Source organism: Agrilus planipennis, unplaced genomic scaffold (genome assembly GCF_000699045.2).
Source record: "Agrilus planipennis isolate EAB-ADULT unplaced genomic scaffold, Apla_2.0 scaffold139, whole genome shotgun sequence".
NCBI classification, from domain to species: domain Eukaryota; kingdom Metazoa; phylum Arthropoda; class Insecta; order Coleoptera; family Buprestidae; genus Agrilus; species Agrilus planipennis.
Genome location: NW_020438984.1, coordinates 822,122 through 838,784, shown reverse-complemented (window position 1 = coordinate 838,784; position 16,663 = coordinate 822,122). Strand labels below are relative to the sequence as shown.

General features: G+C 34.2%; 2 protein-coding genes across 5 annotated transcripts; both read left to right on the top strand.

Moving 5' to 3' along the window:
• Positions 1 to 2,507: 2,507 nt before the first annotated feature.
• Positions 2,508 to 15,909, top strand: LOC108737548 (heterochromatin protein 1-like). 4 transcript variants are annotated; one of them, XM_025975595.1, is made up of 5 exons: positions 2,508 to 2,598; positions 2,660 to 3,202; positions 3,261 to 3,506; positions 3,556 to 3,827; positions 15,254 to 15,686. In XM_025975595.1, exons 2-5 carry the CDS (start codon positions 2,816 to 2,818, stop codon positions 15,447 to 15,449), a joined length of 1,101 nt encoding a protein of 366 aa, XP_025831380.1. In that variant the 5' UTR covers positions 2,508 to 2,598; positions 2,660 to 2,815; the 3' UTR covers positions 15,450 to 15,686. The 4 variants fall into 4 exon arrangements, with proteins under 4 accessions (XP_025831380.1, XP_025831378.1, XP_025831377.1 ...); XM_025975593.1 differs by having other exon boundaries at positions 2,529 to 3,202; positions 15,254 to 15,473; positions 15,544 to 15,685; XM_025975592.1 differs by having other exon boundaries at positions 2,529 to 3,202.
• Positions 5,517 to 9,985, top strand: LOC108737519 (tektin-3-like). Its single transcript, XM_018470396.2, has 8 exons — positions 5,517 to 5,632; positions 5,693 to 5,847; positions 5,914 to 6,165; positions 6,378 to 6,610; positions 6,670 to 6,928; positions 9,110 to 9,332; positions 9,422 to 9,576; positions 9,632 to 9,985. The coding sequence occupies exons 1-8, from the start codon at positions 5,606 to 5,608 to the stop codon at positions 9,840 to 9,842; spliced, it is 1,515 nt and encodes a 504-aa protein (XP_018325898.1). The 5' UTR covers positions 5,517 to 5,605; the 3' UTR covers positions 9,843 to 9,985.
• Positions 15,910 to 16,663: the final 754 nt, after the last annotated feature.

The following is a 16,663-nucleotide window of genomic DNA, read 5'->3' as shown; positions in this document are numbered from 1 at the left end:
CTTGATGTACTTCTTTGTTATTTATATTTTTCTGATTTTGAAAATGATTAATATAACAGATATAACGTAAAAACGTCTGCCTAATAATATAAACAAATACATTAAATTGTTCGACACTATTTACACCAGCACCACTTATAAATAATTGTTTTAAGAAAGCAGAATAAATTCGCTTTTTAAACAATGATTATGAGTCTTTGTTTAATGCATAGATTAAACACTGTTGCATGTGCACAATTCTGCAGATGAAGGAAATCCAAAAACGAATGAAATAAATCAGCATACACGATTAACCATGAATTGAATTGACGGTTAAAAATGTAGTTAGAGGTTAGAACGATTTAAAAGTATGAAAAAGGGCAGCAAGACGATTCTCATAGACATTCTTGACAGGAGTCAATTTCGCGCCTGCGCAAAAGGTACGGAGTCTTGCGGTTTTTAGTGTCGCCTCTAGTCTAGGGGTTACGTCCGTAGATAGTCATGACTAGTCTATCTTTGGACTAGTCTTACAATATCAGCAATCTCGGAGAGTGGTATTATTGTGCCAGGGCCGTAAAATTGTAGTAAATGTGAAAAAATTATAGTAGATAAAAAAATCAAGTTTAATTTTATCGCATTAAATAACGATTAAACGTTTTTAAAGCTTATATTATGAAATTGTTGAATTGAGAGTTCAATTTAAAGTAAACAGACTGTTTAAAATATGATTGCTGACACGTGATTGGTTGAGATTAAGGCGCGTGTCAATTCGCGTTTTAAATATCTATTAGTGTTTAAGTTACTTAATATAAGTATTTTCCATACAAGCATCAAATATAATATTATCTAATACATTTGAATATTTATCGGTATATATAGTTCAAAAGCATTTATAAAATTAATTACAAACATTGTATTTTGGTGACGTCCTCTAGGATAAAGTACTCCGGACGTAAACTGATCCCCCATTCTGATGTTCAAGCGAGGACTATCGTGGGGAATGATAGAAATAATTGCAATAGGGGAAAGTGCAATATATGTAGAGCGTGGAATGTTAGGACAATTAGTCAAGCAAGAAAATTAGGAAATTAGAAAGTTGAAAATAATAGATTAGAATTAGATTTAGTAAGTATTAGTGAAGTTCATTGACCAGAAGCTGGGGCTTCTGTAGTGGAGTCTTTAGAATAATACGTACAAGATCGGTAGAAAGTAATTCGGGGGTAAAAATTGTAATGCGTATGCTGAATTGTTAGTAAAAAGAGATAGAATATTCAAGAAAGAAAAGTACGCACAGTAAAGTTGAAAGTACAAGTTTATAGCACTAAAACTGAACAATATAGAATTTTAGGAAAAGTAATTAAGGGAAAGTCCAGCTATTAATAAGGGGTACATGCAGGTATAGGCGAAGATGAAATTCTAGGTAAAGGCTCACGATACTACAATAAGAAGTTGTAAGTCTACAAATAGATTTAGAAGGATATTTACAAAACAACAATAATGTAGCGAGCACGAGCGTGTTTGTATGCGTTCGGGCATACATGTGTGTGAGCGGCTTATCGATTCGCCGACTAGCCGCGGGCGCCTTTCTTCATGTGCACCGTATTTGTAAATGTGTGTGTCGTGCTTGCGTTCTGGGAAAGCAGTTAAACAGTTCAAAGAAAAACAAAACGATCTGGACGTTTCGAGAAGGTTCCCGAACGGAAACAACAGAGTATTTAAAGGAAGAGACGATCGCCTACAGTAGTAGAAATAAATTGACCGTTGCAGAAGCGAAAAGGGGAAATAAATTGATATATCAACAGTAGTGTAAATAAATAGAATAATTCATAACCTAAGTTTAAAAAATTAATACTATTTTTAAGTTCTTTAATAATTAGTGTAAATANCGTTTCACGGTCTTGATGTACTTCTTTGTTATTTATATTTTTCTGATTTTGCAAATGATTAATATAACAGATATAACGTAAAAACGTCTGCCTAATAATATAAACAAATACATTAAAATGTTCGACACTATTTAAACCAGCACCACTTATAAGCTAAACAAAAAAATAAGTAATTGTTTTAAGAAACAGAATAAATTGGCTTTTTAAACAATGATTATGAGTCTTTGTTTAATGCATAGATAAACACAATTGCATGTGCACAATTCTGCAGGTGAAGGAAATCCAAAAACGAACGAAATAAATCAGCATACACGATTAACCATGAATTGAATTGACGGTTAAAAATGTAGTTAGAGGTTAGAACGATTTAAAAATATGAAAAAGGGCGGCAAGGCGATTCTCATAGACATTCTTGACAGGAGTCAATTTCGCGCCTGCGCAAAAGGTACGGAGTCTTGCGGTTTTTAGTGTCGCCTCTAGTCTAGGGGNACGATTTAAAAATATGAAAAAGGGCGGCAAGGCGATTCTCATAGACATTCTTGACAGGAGTCAATTTCGCGCCTGCGCAAAAGATACGGAGTCTTGCGGTTTTTAGTGTCGCCAGGTGTCGCCTTATATCTCCCTGGTTTATTATCCAAAACCAGTGACAGTTTTATTCTTATCTATGATGCTATTTTGCTGGTGACGAAACGGCCATCTTGTAGCGTCAAATTTTACGGTCAACGGACGAAAGGTGTTTATGTTATTTTCAAATACTCAGATTCATTCTTATCAGATTATTGGTTGATTTTTAGCAACGGAGTGTTGTACTATATTGTCATTATTGTGCTTTAGAGTCCGGTGTCATTCATATATACTTGTTCCCAAAAGAATAACATAAGGTAAATGACTGCCTACCCATAATTTATTTAAAAAATAACTGTAATAAGTGTAAAGAGTTTTAATTATCAATGAGAAAAGTAAGTATGAAACGTCGAAGCAAAAACGACAAGAAAAATGCTAACGAAAAAACTGGGCAAAAAAATGGTGTAAATGAGGAATGTCACGAAAAAGAAGAAACACAATCTGATTCGGATGTATCTACAGATTATGAAACCAGTCTAGAATTAGAGAAAAAGAAGAAAAAGAAGACGGAAAAGGATCAGGTAGAACGGTCTGAAAAAAATAAGAAGAAGAAATCTGAAGAAGAGCTTAAGGATGAAAATGATGAACCTGCAAGTAAGAAAAAACGAAAATCTGAGAAACGGAAAAGTGTTTCATTTTCTAAAAGGCATGATGTATCAGAATCAGAAACTGAGAAGGAATCAGAAACAGAAGAGGAAGATGGCCAATTTGAGGTAAATAGTGTAGTAGATGTGGTTTAGTAAGATATTAAATTTAAATTTATTGTTTTAGGTTGAAGCAGTACTTGATGACAAAAAGATTAAAGGTGTTTTGCATTATTTGATCAGATGGAAAGGTTATGGGCCAGAAAGTGATACATGGGAGCCCGAATCAACCTTGCATTGTGATGATTTAATTGCTGAGTACCGAAGTACTTCTAAATCAAGTGATAAAAAAATGAAACCTTTAAGAAAGGAAATAAAAACAAAGAGAACCAAGGATTCTGAAAACAACTGGGATAAAAATGAACAGTTTGAGGTATGTGATGCTTTTGTTTATAATAAAATGTGATGTCGCATTTTGTTAGGTTGAAAGAATATTAGAGGTTCATTTTAAAAGAAATGGTGACAGAGAATTTCTGGTTTCATGGAAAGGCTATCCAGCTTCAGATAATTCCTGGGAGCCTGAGGAAAATCTTCAGTGTCCAGATCTCATTGAAAAGTTCATGTTAAAAGTTGCACAAGCTAAAAATATTGACCAAAAAGAACTAAGGGAATTTAGAAAACCGACTGAAAGGCTTACTTTAAATATGCAGGAAACATCAAGGCGTCTAAGTAGAAGACTTCGTGGCAAGCAAAGGTAAATTATTTTGTTCTCTGTTTTTGAAAAGTATTTTAAGAGAACTTTCATAACATAATCAACTTGGCTAAATTTTTTGCAATTTTTACAAACCATCGTGAAGTAAAGGTTGTGGCATTTATAATCAATTAAAAAAAAAACGTGGCGTCCTAGCTCTAATTAAAACAAAAAATTGTTATAATAATCTGTGATCTAATGACAATTGAACATGCAAATTGCCATTGTAAATTTGAACCTATAATGTGTGTGAGTATGTAGTCCAGTGAAATTAGGTTTTTATGTCCTAAAAGATATTGTACCATCTTTTTTTAATCAATTTATTTTAGTGTTTAGAAAAAATTATTAAAAATGGAACATCAAATCACTAATGCATAAAATATCAAGGTCAAAATTTTTTGCAAAGTCCTATGACTCCAACATCAGTTAAGGTCATTATAAAAACGAAAGATAATGGAATTTTCCAAAAAAATGATCTCTTCAATTTTTTATGTTAAACGAATAGTTAAGGTAAAAATTTATTCCCACGTAAGCTCATATTCTATGCATGGGCTACAGGAAGAGGTGTATATACACCTTACGTGAAAATTTTTGCTTTAATCATTTATTATATATAAAAAACAGATCATTTGTTTGGAGAATTCCATTATCTCGCTTTCATAATGACTTTAATTGACCCAAAAAAACTTTATTAACATTAACCTTGAATAATTTTTTATGCGATAGTGATTTCGTGCTCCATTTTTAATATTGTTTTTAAAACACCAAAATAAAGTCATTAACAGAAAGTATGATAACTAATCTTTTAGAACCTTTTTACATCTAAAGTGATTGGAGTTGGTTAAACATTCTGTTGTGGTATACTGGAGTTTGTTTCACATATGATTGCTGGTGTAGTCGATCAGTTATTTATTTATCTACCATGGTACAAACCGAATGCACTTCCACGTTGTAAAAAAGTAGAAGTGAAAAATTAATGCGTTCCATTCCTAACAAGTGTTGAAATTGTCCACTGCTAGCTTCAATGAAAGAATAACCTGGTGTATCCAATTTCCTCGAATTTTGTCTATGATACTGTAGCGATGTGTATAGAAATTCTTTTGTATGGCCCCACAAATATAAATTTGTTCATGTCAAATCTAGTGAACGGGGTTACTGTATCATTGGTTCGAAACGACCTACCTCCCGTCGAGTTTGCATTCCGTTAAGAAAAAACGGTACGTGATGTAGTTGAGTCAAATGCCTCTGTACAATATAAATATCATCCTGGAGATGGTAAACAAGTAACGAAAATTAGAGTATGTTGTGTGTTATATCATATCAGTTGTTTGAATAGGAAAAAGTACTGTGCACTTCGAAGAGTCTTCATTACTTCTTTTAATTTCGCAATTATTAGTTTGATGCATACATAGTGTAATCAGTGCACTTGTGCAGAGCATGGAATCCAAAATGGTTATTATCGGATGACAGGAAATATTCAATTATAAGTAATAGAGGCTCGTAAAAAATGTAAAGTTAATAAGGTTATTAAACACAAAAATGCAAAATTTTATGTTTTTATTGCTACTTAAGTGTTTCAATTTTTACTGTGTGCCCTTCCTTTCAATATTTAAGTTCTAGACTCATTCTTTAAAATTTTTATTCTTCTATCACTTCGGCTTGGTTACTAATTTTTTTAAGTCAGNTTTATGTTTCAAACATTAAGCTTTCAAATGTCAGCGGGTATATATATACCGTTTTTTTTTTTTATTTTAGAAGTGGTGTAAAATTTTTTAATTAAAATGGCTAAGTCTACTGCCATGTTTTCTGTAAGAAATTTAAATGTTTTTTTTGTGAAAAAGATTTAACGATTACATTGTTGATTGCAGCAACTTCAGCCATGGAGTTCAGTGGCAGCTCAACCCTGTATGGAGCAGACAGTTGGCGCACCCATAACAACACGCGTTGGAAATTACTATCAAACGCCTAGACCACATCCATGGCGCCCAACATTGGGATTTGAAAATATTGAAGTGATGCCACTGTACGTTTAAAGTATTATTGCTTCTATTTTACTTAATGTACTAACATACAAATTAAACCAATAAAGGCCCAGCCAACCTGTCACCAATGCTCTATCTGATCCCTGTTACACTCCTTATGGAATGATAACGGAACCCTTGAAATTTCCCAACTTAGTTACCGGTTTCGAAAGAAATCCCGCCCACGCAGCTAGGGCTGCTTTGTATACACGTTATACGCCTATGGAGTGGTGTCAGGGGAACATAGCTAAATACAATGAAGCGGATACAATGAGAAATTACTCAGAAAGGCTTAGAGGGGACTTTATCCGGGTTTTAAGGTACTTATGATATTTTTCTTTAATAGTTTAAAATATCAAATTTTTTGAATCTTCAACTTTCCTATTCCCATTAGATTATATAACATACAGTATTTACTTAAAATTAAACGAATAGTAGAATAAATTTTCCGATAGTATAAGATTGCATTTTTTAATAACAAAAGGTTTACTGCTATTACCTTATCATTCGAATAAGTATATTTTCTGAAAAGAGAGACGGATGAGAAAACAACTCTTGGTCAACGAGAATCTGGTCGTCGATTAGGCGAAAGAATTACAGATATAACTTTTTGGAGAAACGAGTGTGCAACTGAACTTGAGAAATTAATAACCGAAAATGCATTACTTTCAAACATGCGTCAAAACATCGATAAAGCGATTTTAGATATTGAAGGTCCCTTGCATATCGCCCAAGAATGTCTATACCATAGGGAAAATAGAGATGGTTTGTTTGATTAATTTCTTTAATAGCAATCCCATTTGTAGAATATTAATGATTTCCAGGAACTGAACGTGTTCATGACATAGGCGAGCAAGCTCTCTTAAAAGAAGTAGAGACTTACAGGAATGGACAAGAGAGACTGAGGACATTGGTGGATAAAATTAGAGCACAATTGAGAAACAACAGAGCTGTTCAGTTTGAGCTAGAAACTGACGTACGTAGCAAAGAATCAGCACTTGGTACGGATAGTATGTGTCATCAGCTGAATAACTTCTCAAAAGGAATTAATTACTACGGTGGAATCGAAAAATATGATCCAAGGTAAGAATCTTTTAAAACCATTTGCTGTTTAGGATTTTTAAGGAAATGCACCAAAAAGCAAGAAAACCTTATGTTTGAATTTAAAATGTTTGTTTGTCTGCCCATTTGTCACAAGATTTTATCTCAGTGGCGGTAGTAGGTAGTCAGTTGAAATCTTCATAGCTTGAGTTTTGTGGCATGAATAGGCAAAAACAAAAAATAGAAAGTTTAACCCCCTATAACACATCTCATAGGTACATGATGTTAGTGATGATATGTTTATATCACACTGTATTTGCTTGTCACCTATCTATATATCAACACACGTCAGCTGTCACCCAGAGGCCTATATATATTGTCATCAAATTCTTAGGAATAGCCTTCATTCCTTTGAAAGGGTTTTCGCCATGTGAGATTGATATATCCTTTACTACTTTTGGCGTTTTTAGTAATGAGGTTGCCGACTATCAATGGGATTCCCGCATGCGGACATAAAAGGACATACATGCCCGTAAATAACGCTGCTCCCTCCTTAAAATATAATATTCTCTTCTTCCTTTGAAGCTCTGACCCTTGTGTCACCTAGATGAAAGCAGCAATTGATTGTCATCAATTGAACGGGTTTTTGTCGTGGATTGTCAGTGCATACCAATACATTTACACTGGTATACCTGAACAGGACCTCCAATATGCGTCGTACTACCCTGCATTTCAGCCCATTTAGACTACATCCTATTTTTGGCGTCGCTAACTTCATGGTATATTAGTGGTGCGCATTAGGTATCTTAATTCCATCAAACAATCTAATAGAGAGTTGTAGATGGGTTTCTTCTTTGGTCCCACCTCCGGCAATCTACTTGTCAGGTTTACAGCTAAACTTGGATGCCATAATAAACAACAGATAGCGATCCAAGTCTCTCTGAGGTTTGGACACCTTTCGTTTTATCACGGATGCAGAGTCCAGGTTCTGTGAATGGTTAGTATCTTATAAATGTCATGAAATACTGCGCAATCGATGTTTCGGATTTGGTCAGAATGGAGTTTCATTGCTATTCCGAATCGATTGATTAGACGTTTGACGAGCTCTTCCGCTACTGGTTGGTATGGATGATCGCATTCGCCTATTTGATAATTCATTGTCACTCAGATGTTGCCAGATATGGTCCTGCAAAGTATGTATCAGTTCTCTCAAATGGGCTGCCGGCGCATGGGGACATGCAGTTTGCGCAAAACGTACACTTTTTAAAGCAGTCTTTAATGTCCTTCTCGCAATGGACTCAGTAAAATCGGTCATGTACATACATTCCCAGGGGTTTTTATAGTAAAATGTCCTACTCAAGAACCGTCATGAAGTTAATGTATTTTCACTAAATTACTCGGTACCAACAGTTGATGTCTGTCCCAAGTACAATCCTCATTTTCAACTAGGAGGAGACTATCTTCTTCAATAATAGCATAACATGAAGTACTGCAAACGGCGTTCTGAACGTGATGTGTGCTACAATGCACATTTAGTGAAATTCAATATATTTAACAAGGTCTATTTACGATTGAATCCACGGCGTAGCCACGTAATCCAATCCAACAAATTTTCTCCTGTAGATACAAGCAGTTACTTCGTGCCAGACTAGCCACCTCTCTTAATTGTTCCATTCTCGGTGCATTCTCGGGACCAAATTATAGTTCAGTTCTGTCTTAATGTGTCAGGCTGCCGCTGTTCATCGAAGACAGACTAACTACCGATTCATGTTCCTTCATATGCCTATTGGACTTACGATTATTAGGATATGGTTTTCGGGATAAGGCTTGAGGGTTATTACGCTTATGTCCCGCTTTCTGATGTGCTTGTGAGCAGCTTTTTACTTTTGCAAGCGCTTCTTACATGCCCCAACATCCTGCAGTTTCAGCATCTTATCGGCCTCGACTTTTTATTTATTTTGCTGATTATTCGGCGAATAAACTCTTCCAGCTTATCGTCCTTTAGTCTGTCCAACTCTTCACTTGTCAAGCAATGCATTAGTTGTACGAAGAAAAAGAGATTTTGATTATCATAAAGAACGATGAAGACCTTTTTCACCTTTGGTGATATAACGTTGAATGTGGAAAATCAACTGAAATTATACCTAATTGAGTCTAATTTTTGACTTTCACATACTTTTTTTATTTAATTCTTTCTTTTACTTAACTTTAACTTAATTTTAGTATAACTGACACAACTACATGGGCTGAAAATAGTAACAGAATTGTGCAGAGATCCCAATCAGAGAGAACTAAAACCGTACAGATGAGATCGGATATTGATAATTTGATCAATGTAGTTTCGGGAACTATTTGGGATGCTTGGAGTAATACTAATAATGCCTTAGCTAAGAGAGCAGCCGAACTATTAGAGGCAAAAGGAAAGCTTCAGATGCATCTAACAAACGTATTTTTAATTTTATGGGTTTTAATGATGCATATTAGTTTTTTATTGGTTGAAAATTTTGTGGTGTACCACTTTATTTTGTATTGCAGTTGCAACAAGAGATATTTAATATCGAAAAGTACATTGAACTCTTACGTAAAGGAATCCAGGATAAAACAAATCCCATGAAAGTAGCCCATACACGTCTTGAAGCTCGCAGTCATCGTAAAGGTATTGAATTGTGCCGGGACATTGCCCAGGACAGGTAACTCAATTTTAAATTTCATTAAGCACCATTTTACTTAGTATTGGTTTGTCAGATTGGTTTCAGAGGTTCTTGATATCCAAGACAATATTGAAGAATTGCATCGTAAATTAGAGGAAGCGGAAGCTCAACACCAACAACTGTTAAAAACGAGAGCCACGTTAGAAACAGACCTGCACAATAAAGTTAACAGTTTGTTTATTGACCGAGAAAAATGCATCGGAATGCGCAGATCATTTCCAATAACTGCCACGATCAAATATTGATTGTAAAGCATTGTATTTGCTGTTGCTTTTCAATTGTTAGACATTCCAGTTAGATGTTCCACTATCCCATATGCTTCATAAAATGAATTTTAAACAATATTCTTTAAAAGTACCTGAATCCTTTAATAAATCGTAACTAATGAGTTTTTATTATCTCGAACTAAACTAAACAAACTAACATCATAAACATGACATGACATTTGTAAACATATTGGTAAGCAATGTGACGCGAAATTGATTTAAATTAAGTGAGATCAAAATGACTATAAAAATTAAACTTTACAATCATATCATTATATTCTTGTAAAATAATTAAAATAATTATTGTACTGTACAATCTAAATAAGTTTCACTTCTTACGCGTGTACAATAATATACGCATGCCTCTTCTTAAAAAAATCCATAAGAAGTTACAGTGCGAAGCCAGTCCTGGACGTGAATTAACAACGTAGGACTGTACAGGTCGGACTAACGAAGCTGACGAGCGGTCACGCAGGTACTTGCCCATTTTTGCCTATTCGGGTAAATCACNATAAAATAATAATAATTTTTGTATAGGTAGGGTAGACCAGACAATTATAGGACATTTCAGCAAAATTTGAATTTGGCACCATAAGTCTGTGATACTTCCTTGTCGAAAAAGACTTGAAAATGGACTGAGCTTTTTTTTACAAATCCGTTATTAACATGCCAAATGAGCTAATATTTTTTTTGAAAAATCGGAAAAAGTCAGCAGTACTTTGAATACCCAATTACTGATCACGATCCGATATTATTAAGTAAAACAGTTTCTGCAAAAATTGATACTCTCATAAGTATATGATAAAGTACACAAGCTACTGTAACTTAATGTCAGTCCAAGACAGTAGTTGAAAAAAATGATAATTTTGGAAAGAATGATATTAAATGATTAGGATTCAAATTTGTATAGGTGATATTTTGGACACTTTTACGAAAGGCTAATGACCGTTCCGGCAGGTTTATAAAATATTATAAGGTTCGGTAGGCAGGAAGCCATTAAAGTACCCTTAATAAAAAGAAAGAAGAGAACATTTGTCTCCAAAAAGGAATGAACAAATGTCGATGTTCGAGGCCTTCTTCGAGTAATCGTGATTATGTTTATGCATGGGGTTACTCGATCTGAAGGATATGATCCTGAGAAATCGGTGTTAAATTTGTTTTATCGTACGTCTCTGATAACTATACAGTGGTGCCTAGAGAGGGGTGACATATATTAAAATGGATCTGACATAAGGAAAATAAAAATTTCTCACTGAAGATAAGTTGGTGAAATCCTTAGAAGAGTGCAGAATGAATGATAGCGACCTGACATCTCTAAAAGCAATTTATAGAATGTGGGAATTAAATTTTCATTTTTTTAGTACGTATTTTTTATAATATTCTTCTCACTTTCAACAAAACATAAATAACACCTTAACATCTCTTTAAACAAACACTCAAATTACTGTCCGTCAAATTTTGTACAATCGATGTTACTCATATTATATGCATGCTGTAGCAATTTACCAATTCACTAGGACTGGCGTCAAAACTATTCCAATTTTTTAATTTTTTATTTTAATAGTCAAAAAGCGGTATAAAATTTTATATTCCATGTGTTCTCAAAATATTATTGATTATTAATGCCACACCTTGTATATTATTACAAAAGAGCTGAAATGTTTGTATATCTTTTTACCAAAGACCATAAATAAATCCAAATAAATATGGTATCATTTTACGGGGATCTACAAAAAGAGGTATATTTGACGTTAGCGTATTAGAATAAAATAATTCGAAGTGGTCTGTATTTTGTCGAAACTGCCAGACGCAGATCGCGATTTCGATCTTTTTGGATCTCGTCAGCGCGGCGAAGGCAGCTCCGACAGAACACAGACCAACTGTTACCTGCTGTCTTAACAGCGCGTTTTAGAAAATACTACAGATGGCGTTTACCGCGCCATTTGTGGTATTTTCTAAGCGTATTAGATTTTATTTGAAAATTTGCAATTATTGGGAGTAGGGGTCAAAGATTTTCCTTTTAACTAAAATAACTTCAACTGTTGGCCACTTCCAGTTATACTAGAAATTGATGCCAATTTTTTTATTTTAAATGGAATAGTATCTCCTACGACGAATTCGTACGAAACACAAAATTATAAGGCAAGGTGTATGTCTATGATGAGTAGCGTCTGAGATAATTCAATTTACCTATAAAAAAAGTTCGCTATCGCAACCGAAACTATAGGGTGTTTCTAAAACAAATACAAAGCTTGCAGGAGCTGACGGGGTATTATAAAACACGACATTCAAGAAAAAGTTGCTCCGAAAGTTCAGCATTTTCGCGAAAAACGAACCAGAAAATACAGTACCTACACTACTGTCATGACAAAATTTTTTTGCTCATGTATTGTTTGTTATTTGTTAGCTTAGATTATTTCAGAAACACCCTGTATAAAAATGTATAACTTCTACAAAAAATTAGCATTGAAATCTTTACGAGTTACATTCGAGTCATCGAGTTAACGTTATGCCAACACTAGCTTCATAATTTATACAAGGCGTTTAGAGAAAAAATCAAAGTTGAGAACTTCAAACTTTTTCAAGTGATACCTATTATATTTTATTTCACCGTTCGATTCCTCTTCTTATCCTGTTTCCAATAATGCTGGATCGGTGCGTCCAGAAATGTTGAGAGTGGGTAGAGTGTACTTTAGTCTAGGAAGATATGACATGATAGGGTCATATCGAAGTGCAAAATTGGCATTAGGTGTTTTCAGTCGAAATTTATTCTTAATGTCCAAAAGCAAATGGAAATTGGCAAAATGCTTTTCAAAAAATGATTACGATCATACGAGCAGACGCCAGAAGCGTGAATGAAAGGCAATGATTAATAAGACATAAAAAGATGATTTTCATAATGGTGAAGAAAAAATCTTAATGTGACAAGGCAATGAACAAGGCAGGCAGTTAATAATATGAAGCGAAGGGATGTCGACAAAACATCGAAATTGAAAAACTTGTCTTATCGTTCTTGTGGTTGCTGGTAACATCAGACTCTTACAGGTTTATATGTTTATAACTTAATTATTGATGTTTAGTTCAATAGCGTTTTAATTACGAGGCGACAGAAAGTAATATCAGAGCGAAGAAGCTATAAGATGTACAAAAAAATAGTGAACGACTATTTAATTAATAATAATAGTGGTGTTAATTATTTAAATAAATTAGTAGTAATGCGAAAGATTTTTTATATTTGGTGTCAGGTGTGGGGTTCAAGAGGATTGAAGAAGAATGGGGAACAGAACTTTTAAGAATTTCATCGAATATTCTAATGCGTTTCATCACTAATTTTGTGAAAGTCTCTACCGATCCCAAATAACCCGAACAAACAATATACAGGGTTTGCCCGGAAAGTATTAGGACTGATTTCCTTCCGCCGCGACTATAGTTCGGAGCGTGCGCGCACCGACTGGATTCGGTAGAGGGCTTTTCTAGCTAACGAACGAGCGGCTGGTGAGTTGTCTCCGAGCACCTGGAGAGTCAGAACAGGCTTTTTCGCGCGATGTGTTTCTGGAAGTTATGATTCTTTTTAGTTTGGGTTGCGGTAGCGAATTTTTTTTCTATAAATTTAATTATCTTTGAAGCTATTGATCGTGTGAGCATATAAGTTGGTTATAAGGGTTATCCTACAACGTTGTTTCATACGAATTCGTTGAAATAATAGTTAAAAAATGCTATTAAGTGTGTACAGATACGTAAAAAATGCATAGTCTTAGAAAAATGTATGGATACATAAAAAATAAAAAAGAGAAAATAAACCAGTGACAAACTCAGATTACAGCTACATATTTGTTAACTCAAGAAAGGCTGAAATGACATCGATTACGGTTTACATAAACATTTCGATAACATCTGATCATTTGACACGACCCCCACTATTTGGCGTATGCTTAAAAATTTGGTTTTATCTACTTCATCAGCGTTAATAAAATTTGCTTTAGCTTTTTTAAGAGTTTAATTTCCGAATGAACCTTTTAACTTGAAATACGCTTTGGTAGTGACAGTAAAACGCAGGAGGATTGCTCTTTTTTTATCTGAGGTGCTTAGCATTTTTTCTTTTTTCAAAGCTTTGCCTCTCACTCTGATTTTTTTTCATCTTCATCCAAAATATTACCCATTACCTCTTGTGTCTTTACTTCCTCCTCCTTAGACGCATATTGTATAAAATTTACATTTTCAACTACCGTATTTGTAACGTCAAAATCATTACCTGGTTTCACGTCAGCATTAGATAATAAATCAGGTTCTTCCAACATTGTCCTCACCATTTGTACCACTAACATTGACGGTATTGTCCACCTCTATATCGGCATCAGATAGTAAGTCAGCTGAATCTCTTTCGCCAATTTTTTCTGCAGATTCACTGGAAGTTTTGAACTTGGTGTTAATTCTTCTATTTCATCCCCGATTTGTTGACTCTTTTGACTTTTCTGCGCAGAGCTTTTAAATTTTTTCAGTTAAAATGTCGAGCATGTATACGAACAACGGCCTATAACTTAGAAAGAACGTTTTTATTTTTGCTATTACACAAAACGTAAACCAACAGACCAATTTTTACAATGATTATCAGTCATTCTTGCTCGAAGTATATTTTCGACGTCTTGACAATTTCACTTGATGCTACCCTGATTATAGATATCGCGGTCTACGTTTTGTGATACTATATTCTGAACACATTTCTTTTAACTCCACTATTACTAGATCTCGACCGTTCCGCACTGTGTTATTTTGAGGGCTCCGAAAGTTATATAATTTTCAATAGCTCATCTGCTACTTCCGCTGCTCTTTCGCATTTTAACGGTGGAAGATATGAGCACTTAGTACTGTGGTCCTGATAATTAAATATTCCTTTATTATCGCCATTTGGCATTGACTGATAACCTATCAGATCGATTTGACCACGTTCATTGAAGTCTTGGGAAGTTATAGATCTGACGACAACTTTTCGGGACATACCTTTTCGACGTTCTAAGTTTTGTATACTTTCAATATGTTTCGATAGCGCTTTTGGAAATAGAGCATTTATTTTTCAATCCATAATGCGTTCTTACGCTACCTCCATTACAAGCGTTTCATTTGCTTACTCTGTCAAACAAATCTTCCTAAGATAACATAGTTTATGTGGTCATTACAGTTTATTTCATTTCTTCATTAACTTTTTCTTATTAAGTATTTTTGCCGATACAGGTCGTATGATTCACAGTTCTAATTAAAGTTTCTGTCAAGTTCCCCATTGTAGTAATATTTAATGCAGGTAGAACAATAATATAATTACAAATTGACTTTCGTGGTCAGTAGATGATCTTATGCTGTCCTGATTTGGGACTAAAGGCCGTAGTTGGTTATAGTTGCTTCTTAACGGAGACGGAAAGACCTCTGAAGAAACTCGCCACTCGTGCTAGCGAAACGTTAGGAGGCATCTCCAGTCGACGACGTACTTTAGGAATCAGGACAGCATCAGTTCAATATAATTACTGCTGTAACTCTGGGATGGTATTAGTGGGTCAACAAAGAAACGAAAACAAGAAAAATACGAATATTTAACAATCATAATTAGTGCGCTAGAGTGTAAGTACATCAAGATTATACGTTAAATTGATTTATGGATGTGTATTTTGTTTCTAATAACTTTTTTTAGATAAAAACATCTTACAAATTACTTTCAACTACCTACAATCTTTTGCAAACAAATGCAATAACAGTCAACCCCCCCTCAATCTACCACACTAAATGTGCTGTTGTAATATTATTTGCGATATTGATTTCATTTTTTGTTACTGCTCTACCATGTTCTTATTCAAATTTCAGGGTTCATTACCATGATGCGGAATAATATCGAGATTGAAATGGATTCATTTGGTATTTTAATTACAGATAGATCATATTTGTATTAGTAACATTAGGTTGTAATTATTTTCACTTTATGTTGTTGTGTCAATCATACGTCTAAAATAGTTGTCTTACATAATATCATTATTTTATATAATATATTCGTAAAAATGTGCATGCCAGAAAATACAGTACCTACACTACTGTCATGACAAAATTTTTTTGCTCATGTATTGTTTGTTATTTGTTAGCTTAGATTATTTCAGAAACACCCTGTATAAAAATGTATAACTTCTACAAAAAATTAGCATTGAAATCTTTACGAGTTACATTCGAGTCATCGAGTTAACGTTATGCCAACACTAGCTTCATAATTTATACAAGGCGTTTAGAGAAAAAATCAAAGTTGAGAACTTCAAACTTTTTCAAGTGATACCTATTATATTTTATTTCACCGTTCGATTCCTCTTCTTATCCTGTTTCCAATAATGCTGGATCGGTGCGTCCAGAAATGTTGAGAGTGGGTAGAGTGTACTTTAGTCTAGGAAGATATGACATGATAGGGTCATATCGAAGTGCAAAATTGGCATTAGGTGTTTTCAGTCGAAATTTATTCTTAATGTCCAAAAGCAAATGGAAATTGGCAAAATGCTTTTCAAAAAATGATTACGATCATACGAGCAGACGCCAGAAGCGTGAATGAAAGGCAATGATTAATAAGACATAAAAAGATGATTTTCATAATGGTGAAGAAAAAATCTTAATGTGACAAGGCAATGAACAAGGCAGGCAGTTAATAATATGAAGCGAAGGGATGTCGACAAAACATCGAAATTGAAAAACTTGTCTTATCGTTCTTGTGGTTGCTGGTAACATCAGACTCTTACAGGTTTATATGTTTATAACTTAATTATTGATGTTTAGTTCAA

Excerpts from the sequence above, each read along its gene's own strand:
- LOC108737548 (XM_025975595.1), top strand. The coding sequence starts at position 2,816 with ATGAGAAAAGTAAGTATGAAACGTCGAAGCAAAAACGACAAGAAAAAT. Across the intron at positions 3,203-3,260 it reads AGGAAGATGGCCAATTTGAG|GTTGAAGCAGTACTTGATGA; the intron begins GTAAATAGTGTA and ends TTATTGTTTTAG. Across the intron at positions 3,828-15,253 it reads AGACTTCGTGGCAAGCAAAG|TTGCTTCTTAACGGAGACGG; the intron begins GTAAATTATTTT and ends AGTTGGTTATAG.
- LOC108737519 (XM_018470396.2), top strand. The coding sequence starts at position 5,606 with ATGGCTAAGTCTACTGCCATGTTTTCT. Across the intron at positions 6,611-6,669 it reads CCATAGGGAAAATAGAGATG|GAACTGAACGTGTTCATGAC; the intron begins GTTTGTTTGATT and ends AATGATTTCCAG. Across the intron at positions 6,929-9,109 it reads ATCGAAAAATATGATCCAAG|TATAACTGACACAACTACAT; the intron begins GTAAGAATCTTT and ends ACTTAATTTTAG.